Source organism: Neofelis nebulosa, chromosome 13 (assembly GCF_028018385.1).
Source record: "Neofelis nebulosa isolate mNeoNeb1 chromosome 13, mNeoNeb1.pri, whole genome shotgun sequence".
Taxonomy (NCBI): domain Eukaryota; kingdom Metazoa; phylum Chordata; class Mammalia; order Carnivora; family Felidae; genus Neofelis; species Neofelis nebulosa.
In genome coordinates, this window is record NC_080794.1 from 67,600,965 (window position 1) to 67,624,671 (window position 23,707).

Below are 23,707 nucleotides of genomic sequence, written 5' to 3' on the forward strand. Positions count from 1 at the left end.
GCTGCTATAAACATTGGGGTACAAGTGCCCCTATGCATCAGTACTCCTGTATCCCTTGGATAAATTCCTAGCAGTGCTATTGCTGGGTCATAGGGTAGGTCTATTTTTAATTTTCTGAGGAACCTCCACACTGCTTTCCAGAGCGTATGCCAACTCAATCTATCATGAGGTCCAAACTTGTTTCTGTTCCTCACTTTTATTCCTTCTCTTTGTCTCAGACTCCGACCAGCTCTTCTGTGCTCCTTGTTTCTCTAGAGCAGGAATCTGATATGTCTCCACTTTCTGTTTCTGTATCTGACAGTCCCTGCCCCAAACCTGATTCCCATGCACACTTTTCTGCTTCATATCATGGAGGGAGATTGTTTAGATGAGAGTCAGTATACAAGAAGGGCTGCCGGCCCCCTTTCCCCTTTTCCTTGGCAAGTCTCCTTGGCTGTACTCTTTTTCTGTACCTAAGATATGTGAGGAACTTATTTTTTACAGAGATATTCTGCAAAAAATAAATTTTTCAGGACTGTGGCCATGGATTCTTAGCAAAAGAAAGGACAAGGAGATATGATCAAATGTGTGCTGGTGAATCAATACAAATAAATTATGTGTTCTTTGTTATTATGTCCTAGGCTACATGAGAGAGGGTTCTTAAATCATCCACCATCAGCCACTGGAGGTTCTGCTCCTTTCCGAGGAGTTATATGGAGACAAAGTCTAGGCTTGTGTTATTTTAGGCAATCTAGATAACTTTCTAGTGTGGACACTGGTTTGGTTGCTAGGGGAATGATGGCCACTGCAGAAGACCAGAGGGGAGCAATTCTTCTCTAAGTATGGCATGGCCCTGATTACACACTAAATATTTTTACCTCTAATGTCTGGGATTTATGAGCACTGTCTTGCTTGAAAGGATGGTCCTTTTACTAGAATATATGGGACAGACCTCTGGGGTTTTGACTAAGTGCTTGTCCAAGAGTTTGAACAGATTAAAATCTACATCCCCTCCCCACCTCCTACCACATGAATAGGACAGCCCTTCATCTGTTATGTCCTGAGATATGGCTTCCATGGCCCAATTCAAAGTTATTCTGGATCAAGATCTAGAACAAGGCCAACTCAGAAAGAACATGGAAATCTGGGCAATCCGCAAATGAGATCCAGGCAAGTGGTTTGTGAATGTGCTCAAGAGGTGACCAGATAGGTGGGTGAGGCTAAGCATATTAACCTAGGGAGGGAAATCCTTAGAAGTTCAGGCAGTTGGGCAGGCAATAACAAATATTCCCATCCATCTCTTAGGTATATGAACAAAAGCAAGAGGGGAAAGAGGGAGAGCTTTGGCCATGAACATGTTTCCAAAGAAAGGGAGAATGCATAGATTCAGGGAGTTAGGCTGGAATCCCATCTAACCAAGCTGGGGCGTGAAGTGAGTGTTAGATTATGCAAACATACGAGATGCTCCTCCTGTAAGTGTTGGAGCTGGATTCAAGTGCAGGCCTTCGAATTATAATGAAACCCACTAACTTCCTAGAAATCTCTGAGGCATCTTTGACTCCTTTCTTTTCTATTATGCATCATTTGCAATTTTTAGCAACAATTTTCATAGATTTTTTTTCTCCTTTTCTTTCCAATTATCATTATCTCAGTTCAGATCTTTAATCTCTTAAATTTGGATTATTGCAATATCCTCACTAACCTCCTTGTTTTTCATCTTCACTGATCTATCCTTCATACTCTGGACAGTTTTGTTTCCAAAACATAGGTGCCAACAAATCATTCACCTCAAGCACTTAGACATCTCTATGCTATTTACTGAGTAGAGTAGAATCTCCTTAACCTGACATGGTAGGCGTAATAGTGGCCTCCCAAAGATGTCCACAATTAATGCCTGCAACCTTTGAATATGTTAGGTTATAAGATGCAGGGGAATTAAGATAGTAAATGGAAATAAGGTTGTAATCATTTGAGCTGAAGATGAAGAGATTATCTTGGGTTATCTGGCTGGACCCAGTGTAATCAGAGGATCCTTAAATGGGGAAGAGGAAGGCAGAAGAGTAGGAGACTGATACAGTGTGAGAAAGAGTGTTGATTAGCCATTTGTGGCTTTGAATATGGAATGGAACCACAAGAAAGGAATGGGTGCAGCATCTAGAAGCTGGGAAAGGCAAGAAAATGGTTTCTCCCCTGTAGAAACACAGCCCTACTGGCAGCTTGATTTTAGCTACTGAAACCTATTTTGGACTTCTGTTCTCCAAAACTGTAAGATAATACAGTTGTATTGCTTTAAGCCACTCCATTTGTGGTGATCTTTCCCTACAGAAACAATAGGAAATTTACATACATGGTGTTTTTTAGCTCTACATTTTTATTTTATTTTTAAATATAATTTATTGTCAAATTGGCTTACATGCAAAACCCAGTGCTCATCCCAACCAGTGCCCTCCTCAGTGCCCATCACCCACTTTCCCCTCTCCCCCACCCCCATCAATCCTCAGTTTGTTCTCTGTATTTAAGAGACTCTTATGGTTTGCCTCCCACCCTCTCTGTTTGTAACTGCTTTTTTTCCCCCTTCCCTTCCCCCATGGTCTTCTGTTAAGTTTCTCAGGATCCACATAAGAGTGAAAACATATGGCACCTTTCTTTCTCTGACTGACTTATTTCACTTAGCATAATACCTTCCAGTTCCATCCAAATTGCTGCAAATGGCAGGATTTTATTCTTTCTCTTTGCCAAGTAGTATTCCATTATATATATAAACCACATCTTCTTTATCCATTCATCATTTGATGGACATTTAGGTTCTTTCCATAATTTGGCTATTGAAAGCACCTCTATAAACATTGGGATACCTGTGCCCCTATGCATAAGCACTCCTGTATCCCTTGGATTAATTCCTAGCAGTGCTATTGCTGGGTCATAGGGTAGTTCTTTTTTTATTTTTTTGAGGAACCTCCACACTGTTTTTCAGAGCAGCTGTACCAGTTTGCATTCCCACCAACAGTGCAAGAAGGTTCCTATTTCTCCACATCCTTGCCAGCATCTATAGTTTCCTGATTTGTTCATTTTAGCCACTCTGACCAGTGTGAGGTGGTATCTCAGTGTGGCTTTGATTTGTATTTCCCTGATGATAAGTGATGCTGAGCATCGTTTCATGCGTCTGTTGGCCATCTGGATGTCTTCTTTGGAAAAGTGTCTATTCATGTCTTCTGCCCATTTCTTCACTGGATTATTTGTTTTTTGGGTGTGGAGTTTGGTGAGTTCTTTATAGATTTTAGATACTAACCCTTTATCTGATATGTCATTTGCAAATATCTTTTCCCATTCTGTCAGTTGCCTTTTAGTTTTGTTGATTGTTTCCTTTGCTGTGCAGAAGCTTTTTATCTTGATGAGGTCCCAATAGTTCATTTTTGCTTTTAATTCCCTTGGCTTTGGAGATGTGTCGAGTAAGAAATTGCTGCAGCTGAGGTCAAAGAGGTTGTTGCCTGCTTTCTCCTCTAGGGTTTTGATGGTTTCCTGTCTCACATTTAGGTCTTTTGTCCATTTTGAGTTTATTTTTGTGTATGGTGTAAGAAAGTGGTCCAGTTTCATTCTTCTGTGTGTTGCTGTCCAGTTCTCCCAGCACCCATTTGCTAAAGAGACTGTCTTTTTCCCATTGGATACTCTTTCCTGCTTTGTCAAAGATTAGTTGGCCATACATTTGTGGGTCCAATTCTGGGTTTTGAATTCTATTCCATTGGTGTATGTGTCTGTTTTTGTGCCAATACCATACTGTCTTGATGATTACAGCTTTGTAGTAGAGGCTAAAGTCTGCGATTGTGATGAGTGCTGCCTTGTTTTTCTTCTTCAATATTACTTTGGCTATTCAGGGTCTTTGAGGTTCCATAAAAATTTTAGGATTGTTTGTTCTAGCTTTGAGAGCAGTGCTGGTGCAATTTTGATTAGGATTGCATTGAACGTGTAGATTGCTTTGGGTAGTATTGACATTTTAACAATATTTATTCTTCCAATCCTTGAGAATGGGATGTTTTTCCATTTCTTTGTGTCTTCTTCAATTTCCTTCATAAGTTTTCTATAGTTTTCAGCATACAGATCTTTTACATCTTTGGTTAGGTTTATTCCTAGGTATTTTATGGTTCTTGGAGCAATTGTAAATGGGATCAGTTTCCTTATTTCTCTTTCTGTTGCTTCATTATTGGTATATAAAAATAAAACCAATTTCCGTACATAGATTTTGTATCCTGAAACTTTGCTGAATTCATGTATCAGTTCTAGCAGTCTTTTGGGGGAGTCTTTTGGGTTTTCCATGTGGAGTGTCATGTTGTCTGTGAAAAGTGAAAGTTTGACTTCTTTGCAAATTTGGATGCCTTTTATTTCATTTTGTTTTCTGATTGCTGATGCTAGGACTTCCAACACTATGATAAACAACAGTGGTGAGAGTGGACATCCCTGTTGTGTTCCTGATCTCAGGGGGAGAGCTCTCAGTTTTTCCCCATTGAGGATTATATTAGCTGTGGGCTTTTAATATATGGCTCTTATGATATTAAGGTATGTTCCTTCTATCCCAACTCTCTCAAGGGTTTTTATTAAGAAAGGTTGCTGAATTTTGTCAAATGCCTTTTCTGCATCAATTGACAGGATCATATGGTTCTTATCCTTTCTTTTATTAATGTGATGTATCACATTGATTGATTTGTGAATATTGAACCAGCCCTGCAGTCCAGGGATGAATCCCACTTGGTCATGGTGAATAATTCTTTTTATGTGTTATTGAATTCAATATGCTAGTATCTGGTTGAGAATTTTTGCATCCATGTTCATCAGGGATATTGGCCTGTAGTTCTTCTTTTTTTGTGGAGTCTCTGACTGGTTTGGGAATCAAAGTAATGCTGGCTTAATAGAATGAGTCTGGAAGTTTTCCTTCCATTTCTATTTTTTGGAACAGCTTGAGAAGGATAGGTATTAACTCTACTTGAAATGTCTGGTAGAATTCCCCAGGGAAGCCATATGGCCCAGGACTCCTATTTGTTGGATGATTTTTGATAACTAATTCAATTTCTTTACTATTTATGGGTCTGTTCAAGTTTTCTATTTCTCTTCATTTGAATTTTGGTTAGTGTGTGGGTGTTTAGAAATTTGTCCATTTCTTGCAGGTTGTCCAGTTTGTTGGCATATAGTTTTGCATTGTATTTTCTGATAATTGCTTGTATTTCTGAGGGATTGGTTGTAATAAATCCATTTTCATTTGTGATTTTATCCATTTGGGTCCTCTCTCTTTTCTTTTTGAGAAGCCTGGCTAGAGGTTTATCGATTTTGTTTATTTTTTCAAAAAAACCAACTCTTAGTTTCATTGATGTGTTCTTCTGGGTTTTTTTTAGATTCTATATTGTTTATTTCTGCTCTGATTTTTATTATTTCTCTTCTTATGCTGTGTTTGGGATTTCTTTGCTGTTCTACTTCTATTTCCTTTAGGTGTGCTGTTAGATTTTGTATTTGGGATTTTTCTCGTTTCTTGAGATAGGCCTGGATTGCAATGTGTTTTCCCCTTAGGACTGCCTTTGCTGCATCCCAAAGGGTTTGGATTGTTGTGTTTTCATTTTCATTTGTTTCCACATATTTTTTAATTTCTTCTTTAATTGTCTGGTTGACCCATTCATTCTTTAGTAGGATGTTCTTTAACCTCCATGCTTTTGGAGGTTTTCCAGACTTTTTCCTTTGGTTGATTTCAAGTTTCATAGCATTGTGGTCTGAAAGCATGCATGGTATGATCTCAATTCTTTTATACTTATGAAGGGCTGTGTTGTGACCCAGTATGTGATCTATCTTGGAGAATGTTCCATGTACACTTGAGAAGAATGTATATTCTGCTGCTTTAGGATGAAAAGATCTAACTATATCTGTCAACTCCATCTAGTCCAGTGTATCATTCAGGGCCATTGTTTATGTATTGATTTTCTTTCTGGATGGTATGTTCATTGTTGTAAGTGGAGTATTAAAGTCCTCTGTAATTACCACATTCTTACCAATAAGATTGCTTATGATTGTGATTGTTTTATATATTTGGGTGCTCCTGAATTTGGTGCATAGACATTTATAATTGTTAGCTCTTCTTGATGGATAGACCCTGTAATTATTATATAATGCCCTTATTCATTCTTGTTACCAGCCTTTAGTTTAAAATCTAGTCTTTCTGATATAAGTATGGTTACTCCAGCTTTCTTTTGACTTCCAGTAGCATGATAGATCGTTTTCCATCCCCTCACTTTCAATCTGAAGGTGTCCTCAGGTCTAAATGGGTCTCTTATAGATAGAAGATAGATGGGTCTTGTTTTTTTTTTTTTTTTTTTTTTTTTTTTTATCCATTCTGATACCCTGTGTATTTTGATTGGAGCATTTAGTCCATTTACATTCAGTGTTATTATTGAAAGATATGGGTTTAGAGTAATTGTGTTATGTGTAGGTTTCATGCTTGTAGTGATGTCTCTGGTCCTTTGTGGTCTTTGCAACATTTCACTCACAGAATACCCCTAGGATCTCTTGTAGGGCTGGTTTATTGGTGATGAATTCCTTCAGTTTTTGTTTGTTTGGGAAAGCCTTTATCTCTCCTTCTATTCTGAATGACAGGCTTGCTGGATAAAGGATTATTGGCCACATATTTTTCCTGTTCATCACATTGAAAATTTCCTGCCACTCCTCTGGCCTGCCAAGTTTTAGTAGATAGGTCTGATACTACCCTTATGTGTCTACCTTTGTATGTTAAGGCCCATTTATCCCTAGCTGCTTTCAGAATTCTTTCTTTATCTTTGTATTTTGCCAGTTTCACTATGGTAAGTCTCGCAGAAGATTGATTCAAGTTATGTCTGAAGGGAGTTCTCTGTGCCTCCTGGATTTCAGTGTTTGTTTCCTTCCCCAGCTTGGGGAAGTTCTCAGCTGTGACTTGTTCAAGTACACCTTTGGTCTTTTTCTCTCTCTTCTTCTTCTTCTGGAACTCCTATCATATGGATATTGTGCCATTTCATTGAATCATTTAGCTCTTTAATTATCCCCTCATGATCCAGAATTTTTTAAAATCTTTTTCTCAGCTTCCTATTTTTCCATAATTTTATCTTCTATTTCTGCCTCTCCCTTCTGCCTCTTCAGTCTTCTCTGTGACTGCCTCTGTTTTATTTTGCACCTAATTGATAGCATTTTTTCAAATTTATCATTACTATTTTTTAGTTCCTTGATCTCTGCAGCAATAGATTCTCTGCAGTCTTCTATGCTTTTTTCAAGCCCAGCGATTAATCTTATAATTATTATTCTAAATTCTTGTTCAGTTATATTGTTTATATCTGTTTTGATAAATTCTTTAGCTGCCATTTCTTCCTCAAATTTCTTTTGAGAATTCTGTTTTGTCATTTTGGCTAGTTTTCTGCCCCTTGTGTGTTTCAAAAGCTTGTTATGAGCCCTGCACCTATGAGCACTACTATATTAAAGAGGAGTCATACACTGTCCAGGGCCTGGCCCGTCAGGAGGTGTTTTTTGGAGGGTGTTACTTGCTCTCTGTTGTTGTGACTTTGGTTACTTTATCTCCCTACTTGTAGTGATGTTTTGGACCTTCCACCAACATACCTGATGTTTAAAACCATCATTATCAAACTCCAGTCTGGGACTTCATCTCTTTCTCCATACACCTGACTCTAGCCTAAGCAGACCACCTCTGGTCCTGAAACACGACTGACAAGTCTAGCCTCCTTGTGTTTTCTTGTAATGCCTCCATAGCCAAAAAAGTCATTTGCTTTCTTCACCTGGTAAAATAAGCCAGCTCAAATTTTCACAAAGGGTAATTCTCTACTTCATCCCAGTTTGGGAATCACTGATTACTGTTATATGTCTATCTTTCATAGTTACTGCAAGACTCACATGAAACATTAGGTATAATATGAGCAGCCTCGTGTCAGACCAATTTCAATTTTCACCAAAGGTAGTTGTATAGATATTTACCTCTCTTCTCACACTGAAAGTGCCTTAGGTCAGATACTTTGTGTCTCATGTTTCTCCTTTTTTTTAATGATATTTAGCACAGTGCAGAGCCCAATTTGTAGGGTTGGATAGGAGACAAGTTGTGATAAATGACAGATCATGGATTGGGTGATAGATCATTTTTCTCCTCCCTTGTGTATGTGAGATCTTGGGGTGGGGGGGTGTCTGGGTACTGTCCCAGGTGCTGAAGATACAGTAACAAATAAGACAGCTCTTGGATTTGCCATGAGGTCATCTTATAATCTAGTCAAGTCTCTGCTCTTGGTCTCATTGGAAGCACCTTGGGCTGGTAGCTACTTCCAATCTGGGGAATTGCTGATCCCCAGAAAATCCACTGGGGTCAGCAGCGAAAATTGTTTGGCTGACAGCTCTTTCAGCTCCTGAGACCCAAGAGGGAATGATGCCCCTGACAGGAGTGGTAGAAGGAAGGGGAGTGTGTGTGCCTGCAGGTGAAATGAAAGAGACAAGTGGATAGGATCACACACCAGGCAAAATGGACTTGATAGACCTTGGATCTTTCCATTGCTGAGGCTGTCAATGCATGTCCACATAAAGTGAGCACCAGCACTCAGGGAATCTCTGAGCTTTCATCTCTACATCAGTGAGAGGCCTGGCGAGGTTGCTCTTTATTTTGTTAGCTTCAAGTTGTCATCACTAAAGAAGTGACATGCTCCCTCTTGGGACATGGCATTTTTCTACTCTGGTGGCAAATGACCTGGTTTGCTCAGAGACAAACCAGGGTGGAAGGGACCTGATATATGCTGAGGGCTTCCTGTGCACCTGACAGAAGACAACTTTCATCTAATCCTCACAACAATCCAATGAAAGAAATGAAATTGCCTTAGTTTTCCAGATGAGGAAACTTAGGCTTCATAGGATCAGCTTCTTGTCTAAGGTCACACAGAGAGTGAGTGGCAGAGCATAGATTCCACACTAAGACTATCTGGTTTAGAGCCTTTTTTCCTTTCCCAAGGAAACAGGTTGCTTACATTTTCCTTTACGTTGGTGATTATCTCTGAAAGCTTCACTCCAGTGGCTTTGGAGCCAGCTTTTCATCTTTTGTCTGCTCACATCTGTTCCTGCCCTCAGCCTCCTCCTCAGGGGGTGCTGGTGGTGGTTGGATGGAAGGTGTGATGGGCACGTAGGAAGATATGAACTCAGACTCCTAGTTACTGGTACACCTTGAGCTAATTAACTCTACTTCTGGTGAGCTATCATCATGGGATATAGACACTGGCAGGGAATTCTGGGGTCATTTGGCCCCACCCCTGTTAGGGGGCTGCAAGCTACCTAAATCATTTCCAAGAGATGACTCTCTCTCTCTCATTTTCAAAGTCCCTTAGGGAATGAGAGTGAATGGATTTTTAATTAATTTTTAATGGCTCGTTATACAAAGCCAGAACAACCCCCTACTATTCAAGAGCCATTTTTCATAAGCTCCTTGTTTCAACAATACTGTATTTCCATTTCCTACATCTGTCTCTTACCTTATTCAGCAACCAAATTCTGCACAGTACTTTCTTAACAATAGCTCTGCTTTAAATAGGGATGACTAATGCTTATTAATTTTTGTATCTCATATCCCTTGCTTGGATCAAGAAGGAATAGATAAACCTGTGTTGGGCCCTGACTGGACAGTTTCCTCATTTGGACAGTGGGGATAATGATATCTGCTTTTCACTGTGGTTATTTCTATTATATGTGTAATGCACATAAAGCACCAAACATGGTGCTAGACACTTAGTAGGTGCTCAGTATATATTAGTGTCCCACCTCTGCTTTTTCTGTATTTGTTCAGTTCTGGTCTAAGCTACTCTACTTGATCAGGTCATGCTTTTGTCTATAGACTAGTGTTTTCATTAACCTACATCCCATCAGATATAGGGATATACCTTTGTCTTTTCTAGAAGTATCTAGAGAATAACAACTCTCTAATACTTAATATGGTCATATTTAGAAGATTGTTTTCACTGTCTTCCCTTCTTGCCCTTGTGTCCCCTTTCTCTTACCCTCTCGTGGAAATTCATGAAGTTCTCTCCTAAACCACCTTGGGTTCTCACTTCTGGAGAGAATTGGCAGACTAGTTTATCTAAGGAAAAGACACATTTGAAGGACTTTACAAAATACTCCAGAAGAAGAGGTCTGGAAATTTCCATTTTCCTCCTGTCTCTTAAGATCTTCACTTATAGTTCTCATCCTTTGTGAGAACCTTGATTACCCCAGTCCAGACTCATCTTCTCCTCCTTTGAACACCTATGGCAACACTTTCTATTCAAGAATGTGTGTATTTCTGTTGGTTATAGGCACCATGTCAAGGAAGAGCATAAAATACTCTTATAGTATAATGAGAAAAGCAGGGTCTCTATCTTGAAGGTACACATAGCCTAATGGTGGATATGCATATGCAAGTAGAGAATTATAATATAATCTGGTGAATAGCATAATTGGATATATGTGCAACAAGTTAGGGGAACACGGATTAAAAGAGAATCCATTCTGTCTCAGAGGACAGGTGAAACATCAGAATGTTGATGACGTTTGAGCTGGGCCTTGAGGAATGAGGAGATCAGCAGGTGGAAAATGGGGGAAGGCCTTTCAAGGAGAGAAGGGAGCTTTTGAAAAAGTGTGGGATCCTGGAACAGGGAAGAAATAGGTATTCCAGTGTGTCTAGAATTTAGATATCATTTGGGAAAGTGGGTCTAGAAGAGGGTTAAAATGTCTAGAGGGGCCAAGTTGAGAAAGGCCTTTCATGCCATGTTGAGGAATTTGGATTTGATTTTAAAGATGGTATGAAGCCAGGAGAGATTTTTTTGGCAGTAGGTAATGGGATTTGGCCTGTGCTGTAGAAGGGTCATTCTGGTGTAATGGTAGAAGAGGGGTGAAGATCAGAAATTAAGTAAACTAGTTATTTTGAAGGCCTCTGTAGTCATCCATTAGCTAAATCCATTGGTCTGTTCTTAATCTTCCTTGTACATGAACTGTCAGCAGCATTTCACACAGCTGATCCCTCCTCCTCTTTGAAGCACTTTCTTTACTTGGCTTCCAGCACACATGCTTTCCTGGGTTTCCTATGATCTCACAGACGCTTCTATGTCAGTGAGGGTCTCTGACTCTAGTATTTCTAAGAGAAGACAGGAATTGAATGCAGGAATTGTTTACAAGGCTGGAGGAGTGAGGAAGAGAAAAGGCAAAGTTGCCCAAAGATTGGTAACTATAGAAACCTTTTCAGGCCTCTGCATAGGACGAGAAGAAACAGTGCAAGAGGCTGAGGATCTCTCCTACCTAGATTCCTACTGTGTGTGCCGGGCTTCGCATGCAGGGGACCCAGAAGTCTGTGCTTCCTGTCACTGAGGTCCACCGTCACTGCTGTTGTTCCCACCAGCTCTGTTGCTGCTGTTGTTTTGTGACTTCAAAATACAAGTGGGAAGAGTAGCTTTTTTCTTTCCTACTGGTCCCTACTGGTCCCTACTGGCATACTGCCTCCTGCATTGGGTCAGACTGGAAGGCAGATAACTTGAGAGTCTTAGAAATACAATTCTCAGTGTCCTGATTACCTGCAATACATAGACAGTTAAGAGAACTTGGAGTAAACAGACAGCACAACCCCTCTCTCTGGCTACTGTGAGCATCCATTTCCATCCCCAATTCATAAATAACTCCTTCTTTTCCTGTAGGTTCAGTGATAGTGTGAGAAGCTCAAAATAGCTGGGTATTAGTTTCTGCTTCCAGTTCAACAGAACAAGAGTTTTGTCTTTTTTTTTTTTTTTTTTGACAATTCCCTCTTTAGGAACCAAGAGTTCTCTCTCAACAGAGCCAAAATGTATGGGGACATGAAGCAGATACTGTGAAATGGCTTATTGGGGACAATAATGAGAGGACCGCTACCTCTTTTGCCCCTTGATTCTCAGACCATTGTATTTTGACCATATGTTGGTCTAATGCACTTTATGGAAGACAGTGCCACAACCTCACAGTGTTGACTCCCAGCTAGTGTTGTCATTGACTCTTTGAAAATCCATTCAACCATTGTATCAGGCCAGCTGCTTCTGGGTGATTAAGTTTGTGGTAAGACCAGTGAATTCCATGGATATGCCCATTACTGCACTTCATTTGCTGTGAAATGAGTTTCTTTGTTGGAAGTAATGTTGTGTGGGATACCATGACAGTGAATAAGGGGTTCTGAAATGGAAAGATTTTGACTCTAGCATAAGCACTGCAGGTAGGGAAAGCAATCACAATGAGAAGAAATTGCTCCCTGTATGTGATGGGGGCAGGGGTGGGGCGCGGTGGTGCAATGTGTGATCAAACTGTCACCAGGTGCCATAGTGAGGCTCAACATTGGTTTCTGATGTTGGCAGGTCGGGAATGTAGCAGTGATAATATGCACAACAGCCTTGGTGAAAGGAAGTCCATGTGAAGCCTAGGCAAAGTCTCCATCTCTGTCATAGCAGTGACCACAGAGGACCCCCCCAGAGCAAACTGGGGGGGGTTCTGGGGAATTGGGCTTACTGGCCTCAACCAAAGGCCATCTTGTTCATTTGATTACTGAGGTTCTTCCTTGTAGTAAATACCATTTGGTGAGCATTCACACAGGACATACATATCCACTGTGGCAATTTTGAGAGGACTTTCTCACTCCCCTGACCTCTAGATGCTGGAACACCTCAGCTCTCAATCCTCATATCTTTACTCCATCTTCACACTCTGTCTCTTGGTGATCTAATCTAGTCTTGTGTCTTTAAATACCATCTAATTAGAGACAATTCCCAAATGGATATTTCTGTCCTAGATTCTCTTCCCTCAACTCCAGACTCATTTATCCAGCTCACTATTGGACTTGTTCATTTGAATTCTCTTAGGTATCTCAAACTTCATGTTCAAAGCTAATTTCTAATTTTTCTTCCATACCTCCTTCATCTGTAGTCTTCATCTCATAAACCAGCAACTCTTCCTCCAGTTGCTTAGTCCTGAACTCTGAGGGTCATCCTCAACTGTTCTCTTTCATTCACACTCCATATCCAGTTTGCCTGACACTACCTTCAAAATACATAAACATCATGTCCCTTTTCCTGTGCACTGCTGTTGCTCTGCTGTAACACATACCATGTTTAACCTGGATGATTACAACAGGATCCTAATTCACTTTTGTGCCCTTACTGCCTTTCTCAACACAGCAGCCAGAGTGATCCTGTTAAAAGTAAACTTCTCTATTAAAATCCTCAGCAGCTCCCCATCTCACTCACTCACTCCGCATCTCACTGGAGTCCTTACAACGGTTCACAAGTTCCAGCAAGATCTGAGTCTCTGAATATCTCCCTGACTTCATCTCCCCCTACTTTCCACATCAGCTTCATTGGTCTCCCTGCTCTCCCTTGAATATGCCAGGGACACTCCTGCCTCAGGATCTTTGTATTCACTGCTCCTCTGCCTATAATGTTGCTTACCCAGATAATCCCATGACTTCATCTCACCTCATTCAGGGTTTTGTAGGAGTGTCCATTTTTCATAGAAGATGTACCTGGGCTCCTTCATCGTCTCCTTTTCCTTAATTCCACCCCCGCCCCCATAGCACTCACCATCATCTAACTATGTCATTTACTTACTTACTTACTTACTTACTTACTTACTTACTTACTTACTTATCTTCCTGCCAGAATGCCAGCTTCATGAGGGCAAAGAAACTGCTGTATTATTTTCAGTGCTGAATCCAGATTACTTGGCAATCAGGAAGCATTCCATACATATTTGTAGTTAATGAATGAAAAAAAAATATGAGAACCTGTAATTGTGTGATACAGTGGACTACAGTGTATTTCAAAGACTCCGTGTTTGCCTTGATTTGTGTGGGACGAGGAGGGAATCAAGGATCATGCTAAGGTTCAGTCGTGAGCCACAGAGTTGATGAGATGCCCTTATAAAAAGCAGGAAAGGAGATAAAAGCTTTGTGAAAATCTGTGCATTGTACATGACAAGTTGCTATAGTTTGTACTGTTTCCTTGTCCTCTTAACTAGATTGTAAAATCATAGCAGGCAGGGAGCACTGTTCGTGTCACTCTGAATTTGGCACACACCTACCACAGTTCAAGACGCCCAGTTGGTGCCCAGACATCCTTGTATTGGGGATCTGTTGGGCTTTGGGTTATAAATGTTCAGTTTCTGTTCCTTGGTGAGGGGATCTCCCTGAGGTGTGAGAAGGACCCTGGGATTCAGACTCTGCTGGAACTGGAAAATGCAGCTCTATAGGCTGTCCCAGAGGGGTAGCATCTTTGTCGTGTGACAGTTATCAACCATTTCTGGTAAAGAAAGCTGCGGTCCTTATTCCAACTGGCTGGAAACAAAGAACTATCAAGTAGGGGCAGGAATGAAGCGGTAGCCTGTGAGTGGGATGCGCAGAGGACCCCGTGGATTTAAAGGCACCAAGATTTCAGGAAGGTTTAATGAACTAAATTAATTTTCCTTCAGAGTAAAATTTTACAGGCATGAAAGGCCCTCCCTTCACTGAATGTGCTCACGGGCGAGAGCGTCGCAGTGATTTATGAATTTGCAGATTATGCATTATCCTTTCAGAGGACAGGAATCCCCCCGGGGTTCCTGCCTTCTTTCCGAAGCTGAGTGGGGGGAGCCAGGTGAATGCACTGACTCTGATCTGCAGCCTCCTGTACTGAAGTTGGGGTTGAGAATGGATGAGTTTGTTAGGAGGAGCTTAGCATAAACTCTAGAATCTGAATTCCCCTCCCCCAGCCCCTGACCAAATGAAAATCATTTGGAACCCTTATCTCCTGAAGAATAATTATCATACTAATAACGCCCATTTCCCTAGTACAGTTTATAAAGCAGGTCAGCTTTCCTTATTTGATTTGAATCAACAACCCTGTGAGGTTGGCAGGGGCAAGTGTATCATTATCCCCATTTAAGGAAATTGGAGCAGATTCTGAAAACATAAATAAGTTGCTCAGGCTCACACAGTAGCATATGGTGAGACTGGGTTTTGAGGCAGCCCTCTGGTTGCAAGTGTTCCGTTATTTCCATGCTGCCATGCAAGCCCTGTCCAGGAGGCAGACGGCTGGATCCAATGGGTAAGTGAGTCTAGAGACAGGCACATTTAGAAGGGTTCTCAGGTGGGATAGCGATGGAGACTTCTTTGCAGTTCTGCATTGTGGGTACCTCCTCTCACATAGGAAGTGGGTAGGAAGAGGATAGAAAGCTCCCTTGTCCTCACATATCACTTTCCCTAACTCTGCCAGAGACTTGGACTCCTTAGTTCAAATGCATAATCCTGGAGGCAGCAGGTTGAGGAGGACTGTCCCTTTCATGAGGACAGCCACCATTTCTCTTTTGATCACTTCACCAAGAAGCTTATGCTGTGCTTAACATAAGTCAAGAACAGATGAATGAAAGAGAAGAGGGGACATATGAAATAAAGACACTAGTTACTGGCTCCGAGTGTGTGTAAAGAGCAGGCACAGGGATGGCTTGAACATCTGGGGGCATTAGAAGACACTAGATGCCTGGGGCCAAGAAAATTGGTAGTGGATGGTCAACAAAGACAGCAGCAACTGATTTCATAAGAGGCTAGTCCTGCCCTTTATTGTCACTTACTATATAAGTCCCTTATTTTAATATAGTCTCTTAATATATGAATTATTTATTATATAATGTATGCATTATATATGTCTCCTGTTATAATTAGTCCTCTGATATATTACTTATTAGATATTTATGTATACATTACATATAGACACATAATAAGTCTCTTGGTAAATATGGTCCCTCCTTGTTATCGCCCTCTTCACTCATAAAACTTTTTATCTACCCATAGTTGGCCATAGGTTGGGCTTCCTCTGTCTTTCCTGCATGACCCATTGTCCTTTGTGCCTTCTTTCCCAACTTGACATGGCCTATGTCTCTGAGTGGCTCATGTACACATGACATTGCATTCAACACATGACTGCTCTTGCCCCTAATGGCCCGTGCCACTCTACCTCCATACCTTTTCTTGTTACTGGAATGGCTTCCTCCCCTACCCTCCTTTTTTTTCTATCGATCTCAGTTCAATTAAAAAAAAGAAAAAAAAGTGAATGAGCTCCATTTTAGTTTATGCATATTCTTAGCATACTTTAAGTCCCAGTTCATGTAATCTTTCCTTCATGGAGACCTTTCTGATCACACTCTATGGACTTAATTGCTTCTTCTTTTCAACTCTTATAGCACATTATCTGTACCTCTCAAATACATTTATCATCTCATCTCTTCTTTTATTGTTCTGCATCCATAATTCACTTGTAGTGCCTGCCAAGTGTCAGGTGATGTGCTGTGCATTGAGGATGCAGAATTGAATGAGACCTGATTTCTAACCTCAAAGAGGCCACAATCTAACAGACTAGTCAGACATACAGAAAAGTCATACTGACCCAATGTGATAGAAGCTATAAGAGATAAATGACCACAGTATAATTCCAGAGATGTCAGATACCAATTTAAGGGTGTGTGTGTGTTCGTGTGTGTGTGTGTCTGTGTGTGTGTGTGTGTGTTTACACATTTCTCTCTATATAGGTCTTTCTAACTATGTATATACACACACATACATGTCTGCGGATTTCTCTTTATACTGTGTGTGTGTGTGTGTGTGTGTGTGTGTGTGTGTGTATATAGCTTATATTAAGAGAGAAATGCTATTTACTCATGAATTATTCCAATGTATTTTCACATTTTAGGCAGCAATCCTGCTGCCTGGAGGTCTCTCAGCAGTTTGTCTCTCAGCAAACCTGGGTCTCTCAGCAGTTTGTCTGGGTCTTTTCTCCTTCCATAACTCTGTTTCCTATTTCCTTCTCCAAGAACAAAGAAAACAGAAGTTCCCTTCATCCTTGGGCCTTGAACTCTGGATCTCTCCCTGAGTCCCAGAGTTTAGCTGGTGCCTTCCCAATTCACCTAAGAGGAGCCCAGTAAGTATCTGTGAACTTCAGGAGAGAGTGTGCAACTCCTTGAGAGCCAGGGTGTGCTTTTCTCCTCTCTGTGTGCCTGCTCCTTGTCTTGCACACAACTGGCTCACATAAACACTTGCTGCCTGGAGTAGCATCACATTAGAGCAGAGTGAGCACAGCGTGTCATATAGCCAGGGGTGGAAGCGCTGTCTCCTGCTAGTTGTGTGCCTGGGTGGGGGTACAATTAGCTTAGCAATTGGGATTCAGTTTTCTCATCTATAAAAGGGGGATATTATATTACACTTGCTTAGTCTCAAGAATTTGTTGTGAGGATTGAGAAGCACTCCATGTAGTGTTTATTGCCTGGTAAGGGTTCAATTAACATTTACTCTCTGCTTTTCCTTTGCTGAATTTGACTGCCAGCTCTCATCTGGGGGCATCTTCTGAAGAGGAGTCAAGTCAGGCTTTGCTGTGGATCCAGGATTAGCCCTTTAGCCTTTCCGCACCCCACATCCCATCTGCTGGTGATTCCTGAGGCACACTCGTATCCTCTTTCTGATCTGAGTCCTTACCTCGTGGTCTGGGGCTTAGTGGCTTTATTGCATCTGCTTTCAGTTTTCTTCCCTAATTCCCTCCTCTCTGGTGGCCTTCGGAAGGCTCTGAGTGGTGAGAGAAGCCAGGGATGGGCAGGCCTTGTTTCCCTCTTGGTTTTGTTTGCTTGGCACAGAGTATCTCAAGGCTAAAGGTTACATTATCATCTCTTCATCGCTTTATTACTGCCCTTCTGTGCTGGCACCAGGGGAGTGGAAGCTTCCAGCCCCTAATTCACCCCTTTCCTCTGGGAAATGCAGGGCTGATTTTGCCGAGGCATTTTCCTCATACGTCTCTTTCTGCATGCTTTCTGAAGTTCAGCTACATTTAAAGGACAGGATGCTTTTCTAGGTTAGGATCTCAGCACGGTGCAAGGGCAGTGTCACTGCAGCAACAGTGTTGGGAGAGGAATCATAGTGGGATGGAGTCTTTCCCAAGTGTAGTTCTCCAGTTACCACAGGAAGATTTCTGGACCCCACTCAGGACCCACCAAGTCAAACCTCCTGGGAGTGGGACCTTAGAATCTGCATTTAAAAGGCTTTCTGGTGACTGTTAGCTCCAGCTGTACTCATGACATGGAAGAACAGTGCCCTGGGCACTTGGTCAAGGTCACACATTATTGAGACTTTAACCAGTCCCTTCCTTTCTCTGTGCATCAGTTTCCCCATCTGTACAGTGAGGGAAAGAGACTAGATTAATACCATTCCCATCTGAAGACTATGATTCATCACCAAAACACCATTATCTTCTATTGACTCAAAATGATTATTTTTAGGAACCTTTGACATGTTGAGCTTGCCTGTTAGGGAGACAGAAGTACAAAATACGAACCCCGCCTCAATCTAGCTGGGAACGCAAATCCTGTGACATCCAGAAGGTAACAGGATAGCGTTTGACTAAGTGCCAAGTTATGTAATTCCATTTTAAGTGCGATAGGACTTTAGAAGAGGGATAACTCTGATGGCTGGTATGGTCCTAGGAGGCTGCCTAGAGAAGGTGGGCTTCAAGTTGTTTCTTGAACAACAGGCAGGCAGGTGCAGGTGGTAATAAAAGGCTGAGGCACAGTTGATACAACATAGCATGGAAGAAAGAAAGCAGAGGTGTGAGAACAGGTTTGGCTTATTTGCAGAGCCTTGAGAAACTTGGATTGCTATAGCAGAAGACAGCGTCTTGAGAACTGGGGAAAAGTGGTTGGAGGAGTGTGTGTAGTACATGTGTGTGGGTAGTGCATATGTGTGTGTGTAGTGTGTTACATACCAGGCTAAGGAGTCAAGTTCATCCTGAGGCAGAGGGAACCAGGACACTGATAGAATGAGAACAGCTCTGGGCTCTTTCCAGGGCTTTCTAGACCCAGTTGTTTGTTAGAAGCTCTCTATTGGTTAAGTGGAACTCTTACCCCCTACACTTCTTTCTTCTCTCTGTGTGGACTTTGCACTTTTTGGAGGTTTTTTGATGTCCCTGAAGGCTTGATATTGGGAGAAAATGAAATGACCTAATTTGCTCCTGCAGAGCTCTGGATGGGTGTTCTGACCTATTTCTAGAAAAGCATAGTTTTGAGTTTGTTTGTCCAGAATTTGGGATGGCCAGCACATAGCCAGCCCCTGTTTTTTACATAGTGACTGTGGGAACGACTTTGTAGATGAGAGAGGATAAAAGAAAGGGGAGGTGAAGTCTGTTGTGCGGGTTATCCAGAAAACAAGATTATTGGTGCATTCCTAGGCATTTGGTTGGGGAAGGTGGGGATAAGTCCCTTGTTTTCATCAGCCCCTGAATTTAACAAATGAGGAAAACTCCATGAATGGGAGAGGCAAGAACCACTGAGTGGCTGTGGGGAGCAGTTCTCTGCAATGGATATACACTCCTTACTGTTGTGCTATGTCAATAGGACAGGTAGCTTGGTAGATTTTACTGTTGTGCAAATAGCCATGTCATTGATATTTTTCTTGGCTTGGCTGTTTCTTGCCCATTCACCACTCTCCATCAAAGAATGCACGCTTGGGAAGAGCCCTTCCATTGTGGCCCTGCAGAGAAGTTGAGCATCCCAAACCGACTTTACCATGGACTCTCTCTGACCTATAATGGGTCACATCCTTGCTTCTAATTTTTTCTTAGTTTACATAAAAGTAATGGAAATGGTGCGGACAGACCTCATGGGGTGTTGGATGTTAGTAAATCTCAAAGTGAGTGTTCTGTTGTCAGTGAGATGCCATAAAAATGTTCAATATAATGGCTGATTATTTTTCTTTAATCTTAAATAGATACCTAGAATGGGAAAGTCCCATCTTGGTAGCAGAAATTCATTATCTTGGAAAGAGTTTAATGGCTGCTGTGCAAATGAACTGGAGGAAGTTAAATTGTGGAATGGGAAGGAACTGAAAAAAGTGAAATGAGTTGTGCATTAAATTTAGATAAACACAATTATGTGTAACTGGATTATCACGTGTGCAGGCAGGCACTGTATATTAGGCACCTGTGTTTTGATTAAAATCGATTCAGGTGCATGCACTTGGCATCCTTGTGATTCGGAGTTGTGCCTAAGCCACTGTCGAGGCACACAGTGGGCAGGCAGGGAGACGTCTGATATCCAGGTCCCCAGCTGGAGAAGTTTAAAGGGCCTAGGACCAGACCGGCCCACGACCATTTCGGGAAACTGCTAACTCTATTAGAGAAAGCTCCAGCCCTCTTTCATGTACAGCTTCCTTTTGGGTTTCTGAATTTCAGCTGATGTAAGGAAAGTGGTCCCGGAGTCCAGTGGAGTCCAATGACCTGCTTCTTACTCCATGATGAGGACAGATGCCAAATGGTAGATGGCAGATGGCATCAGGGGATGTTGGGGACTGGGTTTGCCTGCCATTCAAGTAGATGCGGCTGCTGAGGCGCTAGTAATGGAAACACAGAATCTCTTTGAACCCGTCTGTAGATGGAGAGAATTAGGCTCGGTTGCTTCTTACCATTGGGTCCAAGCCTGTAAGTCAGAGTCATCTCCAGATCAAAAGCAAGCCCATCGTCTGATCCCTGGGTGGCTGTACGAGTGATCAGAGCCAGCCGGCCAGCACCTCACCTTGAAGGAGGACAGATGTAGAGAAACCATTGTCGACACCCAGTTAATTCCTGTTGGCTTGTTTTACTTCAAATGCAAAGCATCGTCAGGATTAAAATAAATGCTACCAGTTACAGGAATGCATTAAATTAATAATTGTTTTCCCTTGCTTGATCCTATAATACCCCTCCACTCAACGGATAAATACTAAACCCTCCTCTGGGTGATTTGAGATGCACTGTATATTGTTACACAAACTAAAGTAAGCTTGCTTTTTTTTCCTCCCCTTTTGTTCCTCTTCTCTGCCCTCCTCCCCATCCCCATCACAGGTTATACTTATCCTGACGAAGCTGTACGACTTCAACCTGGGGAGCGTGACTGAGAGCTCACTCTGGAGGTAAGTGGATTAGAGGTTCTTAACAAGCTTCTGTGGCTTGGCTCACTTGAAGAATGCCAGCCACGCGGCTGGGGGGCACGTTTTGGAAGAGGCAGAAAGCAATCCTCCTCATGGAAGAGCCCCTTAGCCCCCCAGGTGGAATGGACAGCCCCACCTGTGAACTCCCGTAGCACTCTGCTTATCTCTCTGGGGGCCTGTCACAGCCCTGCCTGCTTGGCACCATTGTTGCTTCTGCGTTCCTGCGCTGTCTCGTTCTGCTTGAGGGACACACGTCTGGTTAGAGAGATCAGGGGAGCATGCCCGGAATGAGAAGAGCCGTGGGTCAGGGAGTCTGCTGAGGGGAGAGTCTTGCCTTGGGCGTGAGTCTTGGCCCAAGGACCATTTCCGGCCCTGTGCATCTGTGAGATGCTGTGGTTCTTACCTGTCCTTGTGGGAATAGATACACATGGGAATCAGGTCCAGATGGGGACCTTCATGGGCTTCTTGATACATATATTTTAGTATATTCACTATACATATTTATAAATGCTTACTGTATATTAATGTCTATATATTTAATAAACATTTACTATATATTTAATAAATTTAATATACGTTAAAATGTATATTGGTAATACATATATTTTAATATATATCAAAATACGTATTTTATGGCTGCAATGGCATAAAGATAAGTGTGTTAATATAGTATATGGAAACTTTTTTCAGCCTCAAAGTTCATTTTTTTGTTTGGACTTTAAAAGAAATGAAACATGTTTGTGGATCCTTAAAAGTATGGTAAGCCCTCGGCACTGTGCCCATTGTGCCTGCTGGATAAGTCCGCTCTGACGGGACGCGGGTCACAGGACAGAGAGAAGGATGCGGGTGGTTAGATCAGGGAGAGCTTGACTGAAGCAGAGGCCTGAGGACTTTCTCTGCACTGGGCGCTTTGGTGCCCGGCTCTACACAGCACATGTGCACACTGCGGGCAGTGACAGGGCAACAGCAAATTCCATCAGTCTCTCTGAGTCAGCACTTCAGGCTCTGGGAAGGCTGTGTTGTCTGTGCCGTTTGCTTTGTCATTTGTAAACACTGGGGAGGGGGCACTGTCACAAAAGCCTCTTCACTGGGCTGCGTCACAATCCCAGACCTGTGTCCTGAGGGTTTCCTGGGGTCTTGGAGCAGAAGTGGTCTGGGGCATGAATATCTGTGTGCCTTGCTTCTTCTTCATCCGACCTGTTTGTTTGCAGAGGACTGGCCAGAGTTTGTTTCCCAGGAAGGGGGAACAGTCACAGCATCAATGAAATATTTAGGGGTTAATTGCTCATATCGACTCAGGCCTGCCTCCATTCGCACAGGATGTCCAAAACCTAACTTTGCTGCTCAGTGAAAATTGGCACAGATATAAGAAAGCACTGTTCCTCTAATAGACGAGAGCATGCCTGTTTCCACTCACACAGGACTCCCGGGGAAGTAGAGCCTCAGAAAACTTCCTCTCAGGCCCAATCGCAGTGATACTATGGTGATACCTGAAGCCTGACTCGTGCACTGCCTTCGGAGGGCAAATAATAAAAACAAGCCCGAAGATCCTGCCCTTACAATGGGAGAAGCTCTACCTGGCAGCCCATATTTCAAGAAAGGTTTGGCTAGGTCTAAGGGTGGGCCAGGCACAGCCAGGGGCCCATGCCCAGGCCCAGGCCATGCTTACTGCTAGAGGCCCTTAAGTAATGAAGTGTGTGGCCTGTGGTCATAAGAGCCAGTATATTCACTGGTGTGTACCAGAGACCATAGGCAGCCTAAGGGCACCCTGATGTGCACTCACCAGGATTCAGATCCCACCTCACCCACCCAAAGAGCTCTGTAACTTTTTTACCTCTTTGTATCAGTTTTCTGGGGCTGCTGTGACACCGTACCACTAACTGCCTGGCCTAAAGTGGCAGAAATGTACTGTCTCTCAGTTCTGGAATGTGGAAGTCTGAAATCAAGGTGTCTGTAGGGCCGCACTCCCTCTGAAGGCTCTAGAGAGAATCCTTCCAGCCTTGGCGGCTGCTGGCATTCCTCGTAGCTAAGGCTATGGTCCTCCTTCTCTGCCTACGTCATCTCCTTGGCCCACTCCTCTCCTGTCCCTTGTAAGGACGGTTGCCATTGGAGTTAGGCCCAAGGATAATCCAGCATGATCTCATCCTGAGATCCTTAAATGCATCTGGAAAGATCCTTTTTTTGTCAAACAAGCTCTGTGACAGGTTCTGGGGGTAAGGATGTTGAACATATTTTTCTGGGTGGTCACCATTCAGCGCATCTCTCTTTCCCTGGATGTAAGTTCGAGATAGTACAGAAACCCCCTTTGCTGCAACCACATTGTTCTTGCCTTCCCTGAGACACATCACCTTGTCCCCTCCACGGCCCTTACCCTCACTGCCTTTTTCTGCTCCTCTCCAAGGGGGGGCGAGCAGTGCCTCTGTTCCTTACCCTCTCGGTTCCTCTAATCAGGGAGGCCTTTCTCCAGGACTTCACATTCCATCACTCAACTTGCATTTTCCTCCTTAGTACTTACCCCCATCTGGCATGCTAAATATTTTACTTATTGAATGATTTATTGTTTGCCTATAACCACTAACATCTAAGCTTGTAGAGAGAGACTTTTTTCCATTTTAATTCAGGGCTATACTCTCTGCACCTAGGACAGTATCTGGCACATAGGAGATACTTAATAAATGTTTGCTCAATGAATTAGTGGATGATTTGCAAGGACTAAATGAAATAATAAATGTAAAA

The 23,707-nt window shown here is 42.4% G+C and overlaps 1 protein-coding gene across 3 annotated transcripts in view; it reads left to right on the forward strand.

Moving 5' to 3' along the window:
* SORCS3 (sortilin related VPS10 domain containing receptor 3) overlaps positions 1-23,707 on the forward strand; it is a 596,149-nt gene that overhangs the window by 159,595 nt on the left and 412,847 nt on the right. For all 3 annotated transcript variants that reach the window (XM_058697711.1, XM_058697712.1, XM_058697710.1), the window contains exon 2: positions 20,886-20,953. In XM_058697711.1, coding sequence (XP_058553694.1) covers positions 20,886-20,953 — 68 coding nt within the window. The remainder of the gene's footprint in view (positions 1-20,885; positions 20,954-23,707) is intronic.